Source organism: Protopterus annectens, chromosome 6.part0, assembly GCF_019279795.1.
Source record: "Protopterus annectens isolate FY-2018-M chromosome 6.part0, PAN1.0, whole genome shotgun sequence".
Classification (NCBI taxonomy): domain Eukaryota; kingdom Metazoa; phylum Chordata; order Ceratodontiformes; family Protopteridae; genus Protopterus; species Protopterus annectens.
Window position 1 is genome coordinate 1,561,839,053 of NC_056737.1, and position 19,623 is coordinate 1,561,858,675.

Here is a 19,623-nt window from a genome sequence, read left to right on the forward strand (position 1 = left end):
AGCCAGAGTGTGTTTGGCTTTCGCCACCCATTTTAAATTAATTTTGCTATGCCCTTTTTCGAGGTTAGTATACTGTGCCTCTGTCTAACAGTGACACAGAAGTGATACCTGGGGTAAACCTACGATCTCCCATCCACTCATCAAGATTCCTCTTGAAGAGAGTCAATGAGGGACTCTGCCTAACCTGGACTGGGATTTTATTCCAGAGTGAAGGGAGCCTCTGGGTTATGAATCTGTCCCTCCAGCATGTCCTATTTATTTCAGTGCTGAGGTTCAAGTCTCTCGAGCGTGTAGCTTGATGGCATTTGGATTTTTTGAGGTGCAGCATGTCCATTAATTCCGGGTTGTACATGGCTTTATACGTCAGGCACAGATCGCCTCTGAGCAGGTGGTATGCCACTAAGTAGAGCTGGAGTTTCTTTAACCGGGCAGCATATGGCATCTGTTTGAGCCCTTTGATCCTCTTGGTGAGGTACGTTTGGGGTCTTTCCAGTTGCTGCAGGTGTCTGGTAAGGTACAGCCCAAAAGGGGCATTGTACTCAATTATGGGCCTAATGAGGGATGAGTAAAGTGGCACGATGACCTCCCCTGATCTAGATTTGAATCCCTTCATGATTAGGTGGGCTATATAAAATATTTTTCTAACCACTTTGGCCATGTAGTTGTCAAATGAGAGATTGCTATCAACTTAGGTCCCCAGGTCCCTAATTATTTCTTCTGTACTTAATGGATTACCACCTATGTGGTAATTTGTGGGCACTTTGTTTTTGCCAAAGGGGATGACTATACACTTTTTGGCGTTTAGCTTGAGGCCATGGCTCTGGCACCAGTTGTCTGTTTCTATGAGGCCCTTGAGTTAAATTGCAGTAAGCAGGACTGAGGATAACAAAACAAGAAATTCAGACTGTTCTCCTTATCAAAAAATTAAGCATCTTACTGAAAAATACAGAAGATCAAGAAAATAAAGCAATGACTATGTAATATCAGATAAGAAAAAAAATCCTGAAGTTATAGCATCATAAAAGGCTCTCTGAAAATTAAAAAAGGAACTGTAATTACTCAAAAGGAAAGAAACCACAAGCAAAGGATTTTTAAAAAAAGAAAACGACTAGTTCAAAATAGTTAATTCATGACTTGATTAATATATGATTATTTGTTATTCCAGACTCTAGCCTCAAAGACAAACTGACAAACTCTGATAGTTTTGATAATAGAGCCAAATCATTTATTAAAAGTAATCCAGAATAGTGAACATCTTAATGTATACACAGATATTTTATAACAGGGATATATTCTATAACATCCATAATACTATTATTTGAAATATTTCTAGAATTCTAACATATTATGTGATTGTGTCTCTGCTACAGCTAATGTAAAAGTTATAGACTTCTAGCATTTAAATATTTTTATAAGTTAACCAAACCATATTTATTAAATTAACAGCATTTTGATAAGAGAATCAAATTGGAAATCATTAAGATATTTGGAAGCTTTAATGCTCTACCATAATTTTACTGGGTAAAAATTCCTAACCTATTAGAAGTACTGATTTGTCCCGGTCCCCTTCAATAAACACATCACACCAAATGACATTTGATGATTTTTTTATTAAAACTTCCATAACATAGCTTTGATCACCAAAATTATTAAATACAACTAGACACAATATAGTTGGTTCTAAACAGAGCATAAACATCCTTGTAATGTTAATCAGGGCAGTGTACCTACTCACCCTGTCCCAGGAAGCAGTGTCCATACCTTTGCTAGCTTACATTACTTATGAAGCAGCATCCAAGTCTTACTTCATATCCCATTTACCCAGTAAGCAGCATCCATACCTGTACTCACTTACCTTACTTATGAAGCAGGATCCCATCTAACTTCATACATCATTCATTGAATTGCCTTCCACCAAATAAGCAGCATCCTTACCTCAGTTTGCTTATATATTCAGCAAACTTCCTGTAGCTGCTCATTTTCCTTTTCCAGAATCCTTGAAATGAACCCAGACACCAAAGGGAAGGGTTAAGCCAGACATCATTCGGTGTACCCATCATCTGTAAAGTACATTAGAACCCCAAGTAATCACCAAATTGATTTTCCTTTCTTAGTGAATTAGCTGCCTAGTAATCCCACCATCATACCCACTATTCCAAAAGCAAGAAAATTTGTAATCCCAAAACCACCCAAATACTAACTTCAAAACTCTACTTCAAAACTTTAATGACCTAACACTAAGAGCCAGAAAACCAGAACCCCTTAACCTAGTTCCTGAACTCCCTATCCCAGCAATGAAGTATTCTACATGCCCAACCTTAAACCCCTCCCCCAATTCACTCATTACCAAATGGCAATCAGGCCACCATCCAAAATTTGTAAATTAACATAACCTTGCCCCCTGTAAAATACAAAAGTCACTGCTAAATCCCCCTGACCAACTGGAATGTCCTGCCCTATGTACAAGCCTGAACCAAATAACGCAACCACCTGTCCAGCAGTCACCTACCCCCAGGTGTCTGCAACACAATTTGACCAAGCTAACACCCCTACCATCTACTTGAATTATAAAGCTACCCCCAAATTCCTGCAGCAAGCGTTTGGTCCTGCTAACCCAGCCTTACACCAGCAAACCATACCACAGTCATATCAACCCCAAGAATAGGTCCTATTCCATCAGACTTCCAAAACTAAAAATATGATGCCTGCTAAATTGAAAAAACACACCAAAATCCCATATTCCTTGGATTTCCCCTTTAAAGCTTTCCTCTCAATATGCCCTCTGTCCTTCATTCATGAATTCAACCCTAAACATCCGCTAGGAGACCTCAAACCAAGACTTGCTTACTTAACAGTAATCTGCCTGTGCAGTCTTTGCTTGCCACTCCAGCCAAACAGCATGCATCACCTTCAGGTCACCGAATGATGTGACTCTCCACACCTTTTCGCAACAGTACTACCTATCAATCCAGCTATGGGCACAATGGTCAATATATGCTGATCCCTCATTGATCTGTAAAAGAAAAGAAACTGTTAATACATTGCCATAAACCAAAGTATCTTAATCTTAAATGCTAGCAAGGGGAACCACCACCATCTTCCTTCAACCCTATCCGAAGTAAGAGTAAGTCTAACTCCTCTCATAATACCCAAAGGCTTAAAAGTCATATATGACATTAATACCAACTGCTAAGGAGACAAGTTGCCCCCCAGAGACTGCCCCTTCTCTGAAACATAGTATGTTGCTGTCCACTCCAAAAGCAACCTTGATGAGTGGGTGGGTAACCACAAATTCATCCCAGGCATCTTAACTATGACAAATCCCAGGGGGGGATAGCTAATTTTGACTAATCACACACCTTTGCAAACCCTATGGGTGACATCCCCTCCCCAGAATCACCGTGCCATAGAAGATCAAAAAACACAAATGAGGGAGAAAGTGCCAGGGCTGCCTTCAGCTTCCCCATAACCCTACATTTGCACACAAAGGCAATCCAGGTACCGAAGGAAAAAAAAAACTCCTTACAAACCCTGCATATCAAACCCCAAAGATACCATCTAAAGTAAGGGCCTAGGACCGAGGCCTGTGGGACCTTGGCTATAACCAAGGATTTTGTCTGTCCAGTTGCTGCATGATACTTGCCATGTCCCATTTGTCAGCCATGCAGCTACCCATCTTATCAAGGGTACTTCAAACCTAAGTGTGCTAATTTTACTGAACAGTGTTATGTGTACGACCCTGGCAAATACTGAAGTGAAATCCATATAAATTACCTCACAGCACAGTTTTCCAGTCATAGCTATTATATTGCTATAGAACTTCATGCTACATGTGGTAGTAGATCTGTTTTCAACATATGCCTGCTAATATATGGTTTCAGTCTGGACATTCTGCAAAATCTGTACAGATAGGAGGTATATTGAGAAGCCTCCCCCCCCCAACGACAATATCGACAGCCAACAGTCAGCCCCCCAATGGCAGCAACTGCACCTGAATAGCAATGAAAGCCCTACCAAGCCTGCGAACAACATACCCACTGCCAGAACAAAGGCTCAAAACAAGGACGACTTCCTACCCGTCTCACACCATCCCAAACTCAACCCATACCTCTCCACCTCTTAGAGCAGGAAATCTGAAAAAATATCAATAAAGGGGAAACAAAGGCCAAAATTGGGACACTTAACTATTGCTCTGCAAACTTTCAAGATTTAATAGAACAGGTTTTGCACTAGAATGAATTTCTGAAGGGTATGAAGTCTGAAACGCAAATGTCTATCATCATTCCCTGACTTCAACCCTCAATTCTTCAATGATTTGCCCTGAAACCACACTTTTGAAATAGGGACCAAAATGCGGCAAAAGTCTGAGCAGTACTGCACCACCACCCAATGACTTCCAGAAAACTATCCCAGTAACCTGCCCAGTCAGCACATTCTAGAATAGATGTATTCTGTTATGAAGACTAGAGGTATATTTTACAACAAAATAGTTCTGGACAACATTGGTTATATAAGATGGCCCCCTCTGAAGTGATTTCTCTAGAAATAGTTTGTTTAAAACAAATAATGTTGTTATTACCCTCTTAGAAATTAAAAAAAAATTGTGTTACCAATCTGTTTTAATTTGTCCCCTGCTAGTGTTCTTACTCTATTCAGTATTACATTTAGAGCTATCCTTAAAATAACGACCAGCCATTTCCTGATCACAAATGAGCATCAGCTCTCGTTGCTCAAGTGCTGAGGTACTTGCTTGCCTTCCTAATGAAGGAAGTTACTGTCATTATTGTAATATATGTACTCACTGCTGTTTGCCCAAAACTCATTTTGATGATAATGACATACACTCGAATCATAAATGTGCAATTAACTCGAGAAACGTACAAACATATGAGCAACTCCCACCACATGTAAATAATGTAGTTTTGTAAACAACCTTTAATTGTGGTGTTCTATAGTGTAATTCCATCCAGTTAAGTGGGACTGGTGGGACTGATCCATTATTTTAATCAAATTGGGGATGGCTGCAAGATAGGCCCTGCACTACCCCCTCCCCATAGCCATAATGCTACACTACTCTTGCACAGTGAATGGCCAATACGCGGGCTGCCTCATAGCCCATGAACACAGTTCTGTCAGAAGGCTAGACCACCATTCTTCCCCCAACTGCGCCCCACCCTCTACATTTCCTCCATGCTCTGTTCAATTTGCGAAGGCAGTTTCAGAAAATGCTTAAACTTGAAGAAGCTCACACTTTCAGCATAAAAGAGACAACCTTATAAATTTAACCAAGCTTTTAGCATACAATGAAAGGCAAAACTAAAACCTTATGATTGTTCAGTGGAAATACATATATACATGCCCTCAATGGGAAAATAGCATTAAGCTATAGATGGTAAAATGCACTATGTTCATAAGGATTTGCGAGCTTCTCCCATCCAAAAACATGGATTGCTTAACAAGGTTCGGGCGATAGTTTATACGAGTAACTCCATCTCAAGTTAGTACCCCCACCCTTTTAGTTACCCTTTCCTTTTACTGGCGGAGAAAACTTCAGAACGCAAGGGGCAACTTTCCAAATTTGACCAAACTTTATTATACTCTGAAAATGACAGAATTAGAGCCTTCAGATTCCTCAGTGCATAAATATACACATGAGAAAAGGAGTTACTATTGTGAACGTTAGCAAGCTTTTCTCCCTTCCAAAAACACAGACACTGAAAATTTGTAAATCTCTTATTTGCAGGAGACATCGGCAATGATTTTTCAGTGTTTAACATTTTAGCAGCACAGAAAGGCCCACCAAGAAAGATACACGTTATGCTATGTACGAGCTACGTAACCTTAACAAATGTCCTCATGAAGTCATATTTGCTTCCAATTTACTAAATGTAAACTAAGCTGTTTCTCTCTCCAAGGTCACATCTGACTGAGAGACCATGCACGGAGTTTTCTGTGGGAAACAAGGCTGCCAAGGTCATTTCCCCCCCATAATAGACACGCAGACACAGTGTATGGCAAATTAAGTCCCCAAATTCATGCATAGGGCAGTTTATAAGAACTTCTGAAGCAAAGTTCCTGTACAAACCAACATCGGACATTCTATGATGGTTAACATTTTTCAGCAGCCTTAAGGATTAGAATTTACTATGTACTCTTTTAATTGCAACCAATTTTACAATTCCCTTCCCAAAAAACTTGCAGAATATTTCTCCAACCAGATGTTCAGCAATGAACCAGGGCAGCAAGCGGTGCCAAGAAGATAGGAAAACACAGCGCCCACAATGCACTGCTCCTGAAAGATCACTACCCTCACACTCCCCCACATGGAGATGAGAGACAACCTTCAGTCACCAAACCAAAGTGAACATCAAGCCAACCAGACTTACATTCCATGACAATATGGACAGTCACAAAGTACACAGCAAATGGCCCCTAGCCATCATCCAACTCCACAGTAACCTTTCAGCCACCAGCAAACCACTACCTCTCAACCTTACAGTGCAGGAATGCTGGAGAAAATATACCCCTATAAACTCAGAAAGTTACCAGAGAAACAGGGTCGTGCTAAGGCACATTTTGAGAAAGAGCCTAGCATCCAAAACTAATTACCCCCCCTTTTTTTCTTTTTTGAATAGGTTATAAATTAACAAAGGGAAAGAAGTCTAAAACGCAATTGTCTGCCTTTATTTACCACATTCAGTAATCGTGCATCAAACGTTTTCCAGCAAACCACCATTTCCAACACTGTCCTCTAAGCCCGGGAAATCAACGTGCATGCGCAGTGAGCAATGGCATAATGGAAGCCTGCAAAAACACCACAAACCATCACTTATGAGTCCAGCGAATAGACTGCACAACAGCTGAGGACAGAGCCACATGGGGTCCAACAAACAATGACAAGCAATAGGAAGAAAGTAGAGACACCAAAGGTAGAGTGTAGAACACATCCAAGCGACCGTCCACTGAGACAAAACAGCACACACAACAAAATTGCAAAATGCTGAACCCATCTGCTGTCCTAGATCTAACCCACTAAACACCCATGTGCACATCTGCACTACTAACGTGGAAACCTACGGTATCTTTGTAATTTTAGCATTAACACAGCAGGACCCATTAAGCACCCCAAATCCCTCTTCCAAAGACAGGCCATATCCTTAATGACAGCAGCCATCAATCCTGCTACCAGCTAATAATCTAACAATACAAGGACACCGTGGTAAAGAAACAGAAACAAGAACAGCCCCAAACCTTGAATAATTATCATTACCTACCTCTGCCCTATAGCAAGTTCACACCAAAATGTGATTGCTTACCCAGCTACACTTGTCTAAACCCCTTAAGTCCCTCCCCATCCTTCTCATTTCCTCCCAATCATCCCTCTCTCCATTTAACCCTTTCACCTCCCTAACCCAGCTGACTCCCACTAATATATCACCTTAACCCCTCTTGAAGATTTCCCAGGAGAACTTGGTTTGCTACCAAATCTCATTTATCCTCATGTCTTATAGTTTTATAGCTTACACATTTTGCAATATAACAGACAGACTTTCAAGATAAAGATTGCATGTGTTCTCTGTCATTTAACTTTAATATCATATAGTGCCAATGCAGAGAACTTTTTTCATACTGAGTTGAGCATTAGATAAGTAGATTAAAATCTGAAATTTTAAAATAAACAGTGAAGGTCAATGGATGTGTTGTAAAGTGCAGGAATATGTTTGAAGATATATTGAGACTGCAATCTTGTAGTTCAAAACAAAGCATGCCTAGTTGTCCATGACATGGCTGAGTGTGATTTTGTGTGTGTGTGTGTGTGTGTGTGTGTGTGTGTGTGTGTGTGTGTGTATGTGTGTGTGTGTGGGTGTGTGTATAACATCTCATCAAGCATCAGTTTTTAAGCATTTGTTTATTCCGTGCTGTAATAAACTCTTAGTTCCCAATACACTGACTAGAATAAAACCAGTGTGTGAAAATGAAAAAAAATATTTTGGTTGACTTTAATTACTTGGAGCCCTATCGAAATGTTGTCACTTGAAATATGCAGTGCTACCGAAATGAAAAAAAGACCAAAAACCTCACAGAAGGTAGAATCTCAAGGATTGCTCTTCTCCTTTAAACTTATTTTTTATTTTGTTCAATTAATGCCATACTTTGATCTTGAAAAACAGAGTCTGCTGTTTAAAATTCAGGTCCAATAGGTTTAGGTACTATACATACAAAAAATACAAATACTTAAGTCAGTCTCTCTCTCTATGTATAATATATATATATATATATATATATATATATATATATATATATATATATATATATAAATAGATATATATAGATATATATATATATATATTAACTAAGAAATGAACTTCGTGACAATAAAAGCATTCAATAAAATAGTAAATAACACCAACAACTCTTGTACAACTTTAGCGCTTTCATCTTATTTATTATCAAGACTTCTTCAGAAAGACATGTTTCATAAGTGAAAGCTTATAAGCACTTATGAAACATGTCTTTCTGAAGAAGTCTTGATAATAAATAAGATGAAAGCGCTAAAGTTCTACAAGAGTTGTTGGTGCTATTTACTATTTTATTGAATGCTTTTATTGTCACGAAGTTCATTTCTTAGTTAAAATTTCTTCTCTCCGTTCAATTTTTTTGAGTGCAGTTAATTTTATATATAGATATATATATATATATATATATATATATATATATATATATATATATATATATTATTTATTTATTTTTTTCCTCCCACATCCCAAAAACATGCTGTAGGTGGATTGGACACTCTAAAATTGGCCCTAGGTGTGAGTGCGTGCATGTGTGTGCCTTCTGTGGAAGGTTGGGCGCCGGGCTGGCAACTCGACTCTGTAAAACTCCACTGCCAATCATGAGCGGACAGGTGATCCGGTGTTTAATAGTTAAGTGCTTTTCATTTGACAGAATGTTCAAACTTCATCAGACCAATGCTCACTTCACTCACATGACTTAAATAGTAAAACTAATTAATCAAGTCATTAAAAAATTAACACTTAAAGTTATACAAGCATAATAGGCAAGTTTGCAAGCTTTAAAAACAACTTAAAATACAAGCTTATAAAGTTGTATGTGCTTTGTGACCGTATGTAAAATAAAAATAATAATAAGAATAGAAGTAGATATAAAGATGACTATGAAAATAAAAATAAAAGTAATGAAAATAATAAATATATAAATCCTCTACTGCAACAGGAACTTATATTCAAACCATACTGAGAAATGGCCTACTGGGAAGTAGAAGTCTAGAATAAAGCTATCGGATTAGGCTTTTAAGCTTTAAAATACTTGTGATAGAGCAACATTCATTTAGACCGGGGTAATTATAAGCGTTTAGTCTTATTTCCCACAATAGCTCAAGTTCTTCTAATTTTAGGGGGGTAAGTCCACCCCTAAAAGTGTCATTCATCTGGTCAATGATCATGAACTTAAACTTGTGGTTAGGATAAGAGATAATGTGCTTAGATAAAGCATTTTCACTTTTACATTTCTGAATTGCGTAAATGTGTTCATATACCCAGTCACAGAGACGTCTCTCCGTCTTTCCTATATAAAAAGAAGGACATGCCTGGCATTGGGCTAAATATACAATCATTTTTGAGTTACAATTAACTCGACATTTTAAAGTGTACTGGCAGTTATTGACTTTAAATCTATTAGATTGAGTAACATGTTGACAATAATTGCATGACTGGCACTTGTACATGCCTACTATTCTAGGAATAGCACATTGGCGTTGTTCTAATAATGTTTTGAGATTTTTTTGCTTTTTTATAAATTACTGTAGGTTTATCCCCTACCTTATTGAAAATGCTAGAGTCCCCCTTAAAGATATTCCAGTTTTTACAAATGGTGTTAAAACAGACATTGCTGTTAACATAAAATGTTGTTATAAAGGATGGTACTTTAAAGAGCTGGTCAGTGTTTGAATTATGAATATCTAAAGTGGAAGGACCAGGGGTATTCTCAAAACCAGTCCTAATGTTAACACAGTCCAAAATGGGTCTATAGAAACAATTAGACCGTTTCAACTTTACTTCCTCAACAAGCTCGTTGACCAACCTTTCACTAATCTCACCTTTCCCCTTCTCTCTTATCATGTAAATTTATTGTATAATATATAAAACATAATTCAGAACTTAATTTGATAGTGAGCTCTGACAGCAAACATTGTAACAGGAAAATTGTGGATGACATTTTACACTCTTTATGATTAATATGAAATTGCTACAGTTGTGGCAGAAAAAATACGGAAAGAACACTCTTAAACAATTAAAAAATATATATTCACTTTTGTTTTAATACCAGACTTCATCAAACTGAAAATGGAATTTAAATAGTAATACATTTAATCACATGATGCACTTAAAATCATGAGACCCACATCACTTATTTATGAACTCATATGCATCACTTTAAAAATGAACATTACAAAAAAGTATGTAGCAATTTACTTCCTAATATTTAAACTGTGTAACTATAAAACAGCATTATAGTTAATAGCTGCACTAAGATGAGTCTTAATGCAGGCATTTAATTTAATTTGTCTGCAAATATGTCTATATTCTATTTCATCCTCCCTACCCCGTCTTGTAAAATAATAAAAAGTTGTTTTAGACAGCCTCCCAATGTGGGCCTTGTTTATGTTTGGATCCCTTGCTACATTTCTTAAGTACTTCTCACTAGCTTCTGCACATAGGATGATAGGATCTTAGGAAATTTCTAGGGTAAAGACTGGTGGTCATTTTAAGCCTGGCCATTTCAACCCATTGTAATACTGTACAGGTACCAAGACTGAATTTAGCGATGACTGCCAATGTCAGGGAGGGTTGTCGGCACTATCTCGGTAAGAATTTGAGCCCCATCCACTATCCAGGTTCCTCTTGAATAGTGTCATAGAGGTCCTCTGTTTCACGTGAATTGGTAACCTGTAGACATGGAAATTGCTGGTATATAAATCTGTCCCTCCAGCATGTCCTAAGTCACAGACCATATTTAAGTCCCTGGAATGGGTAGCCCTAGACCCATTTGATTTATGGATATGCATTAAGTTCATTAGATTTGGGTTTTGGGTTGCTGTCTGGGCCAGGCATAAGTCTCCCCTAAGAAGTATATATGATACGGGGTATAGTGGCAGAGATTTTAGTCGGTCCATGTAAGGCACATGCTGGAGGCCCTTCATCTTCTTTGTTAGAATCCTCTGAGGTCTCTCTAATTGCTGTAGATACTTAGTGCAGTACATATCGAAAGGGGTGTTATACTCAATTATGGGACAGAGATTATAAGTTCTTAAGCTGTTGAGATGATGCCTTTATTAATCAAGTGAGCTACCTGGAAATCTTTCTTTATAATGGTAGATATATGGTGGTTAAAATTAAGGTTGAGGTCAACCTGTGATCCCAGGTCTCTTACCACTTCATGGGTACTTCGGGTTTTGTTATTGATTTGATAGTGTGAAGAGACATTGTTTGTGCCAAAGGGAATGATGATGCATTTCTTTTCATTCAGTTTGAGATCATGACTAATACACCAGTCATTGGTTTGATGAGACCATCTTTGAGTATACTGACATCATTTGGGGATTCAATGATTGCATCTAATTTGCAGCTGTCTGCAAATATGGTCAGCCACAACCCTTTAGTTTTGACCTGAACTTCTGAGAAGTATATACCAAACAGTAGGGGGGCTCAGCACTGACCCCTCTGGCACCCCACTGATAACAGGTCTGCTGGTTGATGTGATGTCACCCACTTGGATAGCTGTGTCTGGTTTGTGAGCCAGTTGGCAACCCATCTTACAATGTAGGGGTTTACATTCAGTTTGCTAAGTTTATTGGTAATGCCTGAATGTGGGACTGTGTCAGAAGCCTTTTCCAAGTTGAGGTATGCTGTGTGCACAGATTTGCCCTCATCAGTGTGCTTGGTCATACTTTCAAAGAACTCCACTAGATTTAATGGGCAGTATCTTCCATCCACAAAGCTGAATTTGGTAGAGTCCAGGATATGGAGGTCAACTATGTCTTTATTTATGATGTCCATAATGATACATTCTATGGCCTTATAGATGAGGCTGGTCAGGCTTATTGGTCTGTAATTTCCTGGGTCTGTTGCTCGGCTACCTTTATGGAGGGAATAACTGTAGCTGTTCTCTATTCCACAGGAACAAACCCTGTGGTTAGGCTATAATTGAAAAGGGTACTTAGTAGTGATGCTAGTTCATATTTTAGCCTGTTTAGAAGATAGCCTGGGATGTCATCTGGTCCCATAGTAGCCGCGTTCTTTGCCTTGGATGGGGCTTTGAGGACCTCCTCTTCAGACTTGTAAGGTGGGGGGCAGTTTGCGGGAGGGTTTGTTGTAAGTTAGCAGGGGATGATGGAGTGAAATTTTTGCCAGACCTAACTGCTAGTAGGTTTGCTATTTCTGTGGGGTCAGTGTGTGTGATACTATTGGACACCAGTTCTGCACATGCTAGGGGCCTACCCTTTAGATGGCGTACATAGCTGTAAAAGGCCTTATGGTTATCCTTGCCAGTACTTGCTAGGTTTCTCTGAGTCGGGCATTAGATAAGTAGATTAAAATTAGAAATTTTAAAATAAATAGTGGAGTGTCAATGGATGTGTTATGAAGTGCAGGAATATGTTTGAAAATATACTGACACTCCAACCTATAATTCAAAACAAAGCATTTGCTGTTGTGCATGAGATGGTTGAGTGCAATTGCGTCTGGTGTGTGTGTGTGTGTGTGTGTGTGTGTGTGTGTGTGTGTGTGTGTGTGTGTGTGTGTGTGTGCATGTATAACATGTATAACATCCCACCAAACATTAGTTGTTAAGCATATGTCTACTGTGTGCTGCAATAAACTCTTGCTCCCCAAAACCCTGGCTAAAATAAAACCAGTGTTTGAAAATGAATGAATTTATTTGAGGTTGATTTTTAATTACTTTGCTCTCTATTGAAATGTTGTCTCTCGAAATATACAGTGTTAACAAAATGAAAATAAAAAAAAAAAAAAAAGACCACAGATCCCAGAGAAAGGAGAATCCCAGAGATCGTTCTTCTCCTTTAAACCTCTTTTTTCTTATTTATTTAATTATTTTTTTGTTGTTCAATTAATGCCATAGTTTGATCTTGAGAAACACAGTCTGCTGTTTGTAAATTCAGGTCCAATAGGTTTAGGTACTATACATGCATAAAATACAAGTACTTGTTTAAGTCAACTACATATTTAATATCTATATCTATATCTATATCTATATATATATATATATATATATATATATATATATATTTTAATACACACACAAACACACACACACACACACACACACACACACACACATATATATATATATATAAATATATATATATATGTGTGTGTGTGTGTGTGTGTGTGTGTGTGTGTGTGTGTGTGTGTGTGTGTGTGTGTGTGTGTGTGGGAAGCAGGACTATTCGACCCTGGACGGTTCGACCCCAATGCATTTCTATACAATTTCATGTATAAAGTTATATGTATTGCATATGTGATTTTTTTAGTGGACAGTTCAACCCCAGACTATTTGACACCAAATATATTATTTTAGGTACTTTATCATTAAGTTATTAATTAATCAATTATTCAATAATAACACTGTTAATTTTTCATTGTAAATATATTTTTTATTAATATGTTTATTTTATTTAATTATTACATTGGTTAGTATAAATATAACATTTAAATCTTTAACATATAATAACTAGTGTTATGTTTTAACATATTATGACTACTGGTATTTTATTGCATATTTTATAACATATGTTTTCCATCAATTACATATATATATTTTTTATTTTATATTATGTTGATATGTTAACTAATCTATTATCTACTATAAATAATTGCTTTAAAATTAAATGAAATCAATTTTTTATTCAGGTTAATATGCCTTCTTCATCTTGAACATTTATACTACCACCAAAGCTCAAGCAGTAACATGCAGTTTTCACCATTTCCCACCGTCTACCATCAAAGCACATCAGAACCTCAGGAAAGTGGATATGGATGTATGAGTAAATGCAAACACTCTTGATTTCCAGCAACAGTGATAGTGTGGAGTGCTGCAGAGGACTTGACTTGATTGTAGAGTGCAGAAACAAACATACACACAATAAAGTCTAATCCATCTACAGTGCACAAACATTCCTAAGTAAAACACTGTTTTTAAGGACTCAGGCATTTATTTGTAAAAAGTATCAACAAGTAGTTCAAAGCTTAGAAGTGCAATTCTCGGGCCAAACATCCATTTCACTATTACAATGCTCAGTGCTGCTACAGCTTACACCCACAACCCATTAACTTCAGCAGGGGAAACAAACAGAACATCATGTTGTCATAATGTATTTTTAATCCTTACTTGTTGTTTTATCACTAATTTTCTTTATTTTTATGTAATAATGACGTTATTGTTATACAGAAACTCCGGACTAGTTAATACCGTGAACTTCCGGATTAGTCAGCAAACGTTTTTTTTTTTTTTTTTGGCACTTACTGTTTTTGTATATATTATTACAGTTCCAATTTGCACTTAGTTTAAAGCAAGTGTAGTCGAAGCAAATACATAGAAAATAAATACTTTCTAAATCAATTTTAAGAATGTTTAGACAGTCTTTCATTTCTATTTCTGCTTTGATGTGCTTCGGCTTCACTTATATTACATTTTTTACTGGGGTCCAACCGTCCGGGTTCGAATTGGTTGGGGGTGAATTGTCCAGGGGTTAATCGGCTGGGTCCAAACATCCTGCACCATGTGTGTGTGTGTAGATATATAGATATATGCAAGTAGATTTTGTTATATTCTATTTACAGACAGAAAAGGAAGCATAGACACTGTGTGGGTTTTCAGACCATTCCATCTTTGTATTCCTCTCCTTCTTCTTTCCTCACTACCTGCTATACAAAATGAATCTTCATTCTCACCTGCCTTTCACTAATATCACCTTTCCCCTGCCCTCTTATCATATGAATTTGTTGTATAATATATAAAGCATAATTCAGAACACAATCTGATAGTGAGCTTTCATAGCAGCATTGTTTGCAACAGGAACATTGTAGATGACATTTTATGCTCAGTATGATTAATATAAAATTACTACAGCTGTGGCAGAAAAAATATCGAAAGAACACTCTTAATTAAACATATAAAAAATTAAAAAAAACTTGTTTTAATACCAGACTTCATTAGACTAAAAAATGCAATTTAAATAGTACTGCATTTAATCACATGATGTATTTAAAACAACGGGACCCACATCACTTACTTATGAACTCAGATACAGAACTTTAAAAATTAAAATTATAAAAATGCATGTTACAATTTACTTCCTAATATTTTTTCTTGTGTAACTATAAAACAGCTTTATTCTTAATGGCTGCACTAAGATGAGGTTTAATGAAAGCATTCAATTTAATTTGCCTGCAAATATTTCTATATTCTATTTCATCTTCCCTATCCCATCTTGTAAAATAGTAAAAAGTTGTTTTAGACAGCCTTCCAATGTGGGCCTTGTTTAAGTTTGGATCCCTTGTTACATTTCCTAAGTAGTTCTCACCAGCTTCTGCAGATCATATTCAGTGTGCTGTGTTTGCATATTGATTTAACATTTTGATATTTGTACACTTCTCTTGTCTTTGACCTGGGTCAAAATCTCTTCTTCTCTTTCAGCTGTTCCAGTTAGGGGTCGCCACAGCGGATCATCTGTTTCCATTTCTTCCTGTCCTCTGCATAATGCTCTGTCACACCAACCACCTACATGTCTTCTCTCACCACATCCATAAACCTTATCTTAGGCCTTCCTCTTTTCCTCTTACCTGGCAGCTCCATCCTTAACATCCTTTTCCCAATATACCCATCATCCCTCCTCAGCACATGTCCAAACCAATGCAATCTTGCCACTCTGACTTTGTCTCCAAACCGTCCAACCTGAGCTGACCCTCTAATATACTGATTCCTAATCCTGTCCATCCTTGTCACACCCAGTGCAAATCTTAACATCTTTAACTCTGCCACTTCCAGCTCTGACTCCTGCCTTTTTGTCAATGCCACCGTCTCCAACCCATACAACATAGCTGGTCTCACTACCCTCTTGTAGACCTTCCCTTTCACTCTTACTAGTACCCATCAGTCACAAATCACTCCTGACACTCTTCTCCACCCATTGCACCCTGCCTGTACTCTCTTCTTCACCTCTCTTCCACACTCACCATTACTCTGAACTGCTGATCCCAAGTACTTAAACTCATCCACCTTTACCAACTCTACTCCCTGCATCCTCACCATTTCTCTATCTTCCCTCTCATTCACACATACATATTTTGTCTTAGTCCTGCTGACCTTCATTCCTCTCCTCTATAGAGCGTATCTCCACCTCTCCAAGGTATTCTCAACCTGGTCCCTACTCTTAATACAGTTCACAATGTCATCTGCAAACATTATAGTCCATGGGGCCTCCTGTCTGATCTCGTCTGTCAACCTGTCCATCACCATTGCAAATAAGAAAGGGCTCAGAGCTGATTCTTGATATAATCCCACCTCCACCTTAATCTGACCTGGGTCAAAATATGAGTTTAATATAAATAATATCTGGAAATGGAATGCCTACATCATCACTGGCAATATTGGCACTGTTTGATATTATATGAGAACTTTGAATAATTTCAGATTCATGCAATTCATTTCTTAAGGATTTTAAACACATTTTAGAATATTAGATGTAGCAATGACACCTTGGGAAGACTCTCAGGCAAATAATAAACACACATATTTAAAATGATATTTAATATAGAAGTTCATAGTTTCTAATGATAAAAATAAATATATCATTGCTGTATAGCAGTACAATTGCACTTCAATTTGAAATTGCCAAAGCAGCATCAATTAATTATAACATTTACAAAGATTTGGTATAACTTAAAAGACTTACTGGTAGGTGTTGTTGCAGAAACAGTGGTTTGTGCTAGAATACAAATATGTTACAGAAATTAATAAGCTAAGTAAAATTTCACTTGCAACTTCACATTTGCCAATGCATACTTTTCATCTTATTAAGTCACTTCCATAACCATAGATACAGCTTTCCTTTATTGTTTAAGCTTCATTTCCTGTATGCTTCTTCATCTTTACATACTACAAAAATGAACACATACATAAAGTAATTACTTACCTAACTAATTAACTAACAAATAAATAAGGTGCATTTCTTATTCTTATTTGCTTTTTTCCTGAGACATACTTTTTCATTAGACACCTTTTTCTTTCTTGTGACTTTATTTAGGTATGATTTTTCTTGTACCTTACGTTATGTACATAAAATTAAGAGCTAAAGAGATTGATCATTATATCTACATGTGCATGTGAGAAAGAGAGAGAGCAAAAGTCATTTTAAAAGTCATATGAAGATAGATTAGAAAGATAGACATATTTACCCTAGTGAGCTATAGTGATAGAATCCTGATTTATATAGAGTCACACATGTATATATATATATATATATATATATATATATATATATATATATATATGGGTGTACTTTCCTACAACGAAAATTCACTTTTTTGAAATGGGAAAGTATATCCCGCACTTTCGCTTAAGCTCACTAGACTGAACCTACTGCACCACAATGGAGGACATTGAAAAACGGGCTATGTCCTCCACTGTGGTGCGATAGTCATGGATCTTAGGGTTAGGGCATGGGTCAAGGTAAGAGGATAGCCCTACTAACTATCCCCTTACCCTAATCCGTGCCCTAACCCTAAGGTCAGCGACTATCGCACCACACTGGAGGACATAGCGCAATTTGGAATATCTTCCAATGTCGTGCGGTAGTCCCAAACCTTAGGGTTAGGGCAAGAGTTATGTAAAAGGATAGCTAGTAGGACTATCTCCTTACCATGACCCGTGCTCTAACCCTAAGCTCCGTGACTGCTAGCCCATTCGGACTAGTGGGTTCGCGAAAGTGCACTTTCGCGTTAGTGTGGGTGTACTTTTGAAGTTCGAAGCAGTGAACTTTCATTCTTCAAAAGTACACTTATATATATATATATATATATATATATATATATATATATATATACTTCAGTTGATCTAATGTTTACAAGTTCGAACTACATATGGCCAAGACCATATGTTTGAACTTGTAAATGTTCGAACACTGAAGTAGAAATACAAAAAACAATAAAACACAAAACTAAATGTCTATAGCAGGGGGGGGCTATGCCTCCCCTGTACCCCCCCACACCCCCTTACTTAAATATATCAACTCTGAGATCGCACTACATTGTGGAAATGGGAAATCTTCCCTTTCCGCTCTGTACGGAGATCTCCATTCAGCCCGACCAGCCTTTTGCATGTTTGAACATATGGTCTCGGCCATATGTGGTTCGAACTTGTAAATGTTCGATCGACTGAAGGGGACCCATATATATATAGATATATATAAATATATATATATATATATATATATATATATATATATATATATATATATATATATATATATACACATATACACACACACATATGTATATACACATATACAGATATAGATACAGTTGGATGATTTGTGTGTGTAGCCATGTGTATATGTCTATATACATGTATAAATATATATATATATATGTATATGGACATGTGTTTGTGTATATCTAGGGGCATTTATATTCCTTTATATATCTACACCATGTCGTATTCATGTATTAGTACTTGTAAGTTATTAATCATCAAGCATTCAGTGTTAAATTGCAGAACTCAGTGGTGACAGAAGTTTAACAGAACAAGAATTTCAGACTCTTTTCCTTATCATTGAAATTCAACATCTTACTGAAGAACACAGAAGGTCAAGAAAATAAAGAAATGGCTATGTAATATCAGGCAATGAAAAAATGCCCTGGAGCTATAATACTTTAAAGAAGCTCTCTGAAAATTAGAAAAGCAAATGAAGCTACTCAAAAAGAAAGACACAATAAACAAGGATGTTTTAAAACATTACTGTTTCAAAATAGTTACTACATGATAAAACCATATATAATTATTTCTTATTCCATACTCCAGCCTCAAAGAAAAATTAATAAACTCTGGTATAATTGTGTTAATATAGCCAAATCATTCATTAAAGGTGATGCAGAATACTGGACATCTTATGTATACACAGATATTTTATAACAGGTAAATACTCCATAACATTCATAATACTATTATTTAAAATATGTCTAGAATTCTAAAATATTTTTAATTGTCTCTCTACTGCAGCTAAAATAATGTTTCTAGACTTTGGGCATTTAAATATTTTTATAAGTTACAAACAAAGAACACCAGCTAGTAGGATGAACAGTATGGCCATACAAAAACTGACTATAAAATCTAAACTAATAAAACCACACTTGTACTGAAAGAGGGCAAGGGTATAAAATTTTATTTCTAAAAAAAATAGGTTAGCACTTTCCATGAAAGCGCTAACCTGTTTTTTTGTATTAAAATTCCATAAACATAACTTTATTGACCAAGTAATATTTTAATTTATTACTCACAGCATAAACACTCACATATGTATGT

The 19,623-nt window shown here is 36.8% G+C and overlaps 1 protein-coding gene across 1 annotated transcript in view; it reads right to left on the minus strand.

Moving 5' to 3' along the window:
- Positions 1-19,623, minus strand: part of LOC122804004 (integumentary mucin C.1-like) — a 191,268-nt gene that overhangs the window by 68,258 nt on the left and 103,387 nt on the right. The window contains exon 8 of the mRNA XM_044073686.1: positions 16,997-17,029. Within this exon, the coding sequence (XP_043929621.1) occupies positions 16,997-17,029 (33 nt within the window). The remainder of the gene's footprint in view (positions 1-16,996; positions 17,030-19,623) is intronic.